The 2,224-nt window shown below is 59.6% G+C and overlaps 1 protein-coding gene across 1 annotated transcript in view; it reads left to right on the top strand.

Moving 5' to 3' along the window:
* LOC104411510 (scavenger receptor class F member 2-like) overlaps positions 1-2,224 on the top strand; it is a gene marked incomplete at both ends in the record, with an annotated part of 8,684 nt that overhangs the window by 6,133 nt on the left and 327 nt on the right. The window contains one exon of the mRNA XM_010021945.1: positions 1,741-1,893. Coding sequence (XP_010020247.1) covers positions 1,741-1,893 — 153 coding nt within the window. The remainder of the gene's footprint in view (positions 1-1,740; positions 1,894-2,224) is intronic.

The following is a 2,224-nucleotide window of genomic DNA, read 5'->3' as shown; positions in this document are numbered from 1 at the left end:
AAGGATAACAGAGGCCGTGTTTGTGGAAGGAGCCAGGCAGGACTTGGGGAGGACAGAGGGTGCCTGTGTGCGGTGAGGGCAGGGGGAGCTCAAGAGGGGCTGCCTGCGCCTTCCCTGCGCCAGCCCAGAGGCAGCTGGAGCCCATCCAGCTCCTCTGTGTAAACAGGGCAGCAGCAGCCCCGGGAAGGGGTGAGGATGGTGCCAGAGGGATGCTCAGGATGGTCTTGCGTCCTGGCAGGGCTGTGGCTATTCCCTGAGCCTGGTAGTGGGGATGGGGGTTGTTAGGAAAAGGGAACAGGCTTTGGTCAGGGCTTGTATCATGTTCATCGTGTCAGCCTGTGTGCTGGAGCCAGTGGGTTTTGGCAGCTCTGGTGCATAGTGCAGCGATGCCTCCAGCCCCCGCTGGGTCTAGGGACCCCCCCGGCAAGGGCAAGCTGCTGGGTGCCTGGAGCAGCTTCATCCCAGTGGTGGTGGTGACCACGGTGCCATGTCAGCACATGGCTCCACCTGGAAGCCACAGTGGCCACAACACAGTAGCTTCTCCCCAGCCTTGGCATCAGCTTTGGATCCACAGCATCTCCCTGGGGATCGCACCGCACCAGCAGCCAGCGGGGCCACAGCCTGGGCTGACCCGTGGCTGCAGCGCTAGGGTTTGGGGATCCCTGGGGTTTGCTTCTCAGGGTGTCAGAGGTACCAGCGCGGGGCTGGGTTGTGTGTTGCTCTGCAGAGGTGAAACCAACCTGAGCTCTGCACCATGCAGTGCCTGGGCTTGAGGCCGATGGGCACCATGCAGGCAGGGCTGGGGTTAGCACCTTCATGCTGTGGCGCTGGGAGATTTTGGGGAGCAGTGGCAGGGGGGGGGGGGGGGGGAGGTGTGAGAAGAATCCATGCTTCTCCCAGCCCCATCACCCCATGATATATCATCCAGGGGAGGTAAATCCCAGGGGACCACGCAGGAGCCCCCGGCCCCCTCCGGTTGTGCTGCTCACCTTCTTTGTATCTTCTGGACATATCCTAGGTCTCATTGAGGTCCCAGAGGCGCCTCGTGGCCATGGGTCCCAGCCAGTCATCACGCCTCCTCTCAGGAAGCGTCTCCCTTCATTCACTTCCAGACGGCTGCTTTTAATTTTCCCTTTTTGGTTTGTATTAAAGGAAAGCCATGTTGGAACTGCCACTTCCCCTCTGCAGCCGTTTGCACTTTAAATGTCACTGTCTTTGGGGTGTTTTCCTTTCTCCAAGAAGCTAAACTGCCAGGGCAGGTGGACATCGCTGCACTCCTTTTAGTGACCCTGCAGCCCTAATAAAGAATAAATCTTCAAGAGGAGGGGGAGGGATCCCAATAACACTGAGAGTCATTTTATTGTGAAGCAGGGATGTGTAGGAATCCCCCAGTCCAAGCAGGCAATTGCAGCGTGCCTTAGGGGCTTGGGACCTGTGGGCGAGATGACAACTATCTGGAAGTATCGATGTGCACTGCGGGCAGGGGCAGCCTGCGCTGGCTTCCTGCAGCCCTTCCTGCAGAGCAGGGCTCTGCCTGGCCTCGGCAGCAGCTTCTCACTGGCCCAGGGGGCAGAGGCTGGCGGGCAGGGATGGGAACAAGAGAATCACAGAATCAGCTGGGTTGGAAAAGACCTTTAATATCACCCCACCCAAACCGTCCTGTGATTTTACAATCACTCGTCTGGCTGGGCTGGGGTGTCCGGCAGGACTGGCACTGACGGCAGTTCTTTGCCCTTGCAGTTGCCCACCATGATCTGGAGAACACCCTGAACTGCAGCTTCATTGAGCCACCATCCGTGGTGGAGCAGCCTTCCCCATCCTGGTCATCCCGCGGCTCCTTCTCCTCCTTTGACACCACGGATGAGGGGCCGGTGTACTGCGTCCCTCATGAAGGTGAGCACAGGGACAGTGCTTCCCCAGGGGTGCTCAGGGCCATCTCCAGGGGCCACCTCCTGCTTAGTGGAGAGGCGTCACCCTTGCGTGGTGGGGACTGTCACCCTGGCTCTCCATCCCCTGAGAAGGGATGCAGGAGACAATGTTCTCTCCCATTCGGTTTCACAGCTCCTTCCTCCAGGGGTCATGTTAAGACCTTTCTTGTGACGGGGAGGAGGGACAGGGGCCCCCGTGGGGGATGCTGTCCCACCATGCTGCAGGAGCAGCTCAGACCTTCCCATCTCATGGCACATCCCCTCCTGACACCCCCCCGTGCTCTCTTCCCACAGAG

Source organism: Nestor notabilis, unplaced genomic scaffold (assembly GCF_000696875.1).
Source record: "Nestor notabilis isolate BGI_N333 unplaced genomic scaffold, ASM69687v1 scaffold18099, whole genome shotgun sequence".
NCBI classification, from domain to species: domain Eukaryota; kingdom Metazoa; phylum Chordata; class Aves; order Psittaciformes; family Psittacidae; genus Nestor; species Nestor notabilis.
Note: the sequence above shows the minus strand (reverse complement) of the source record. Positions and strands in the feature narration are given on the sequence as shown.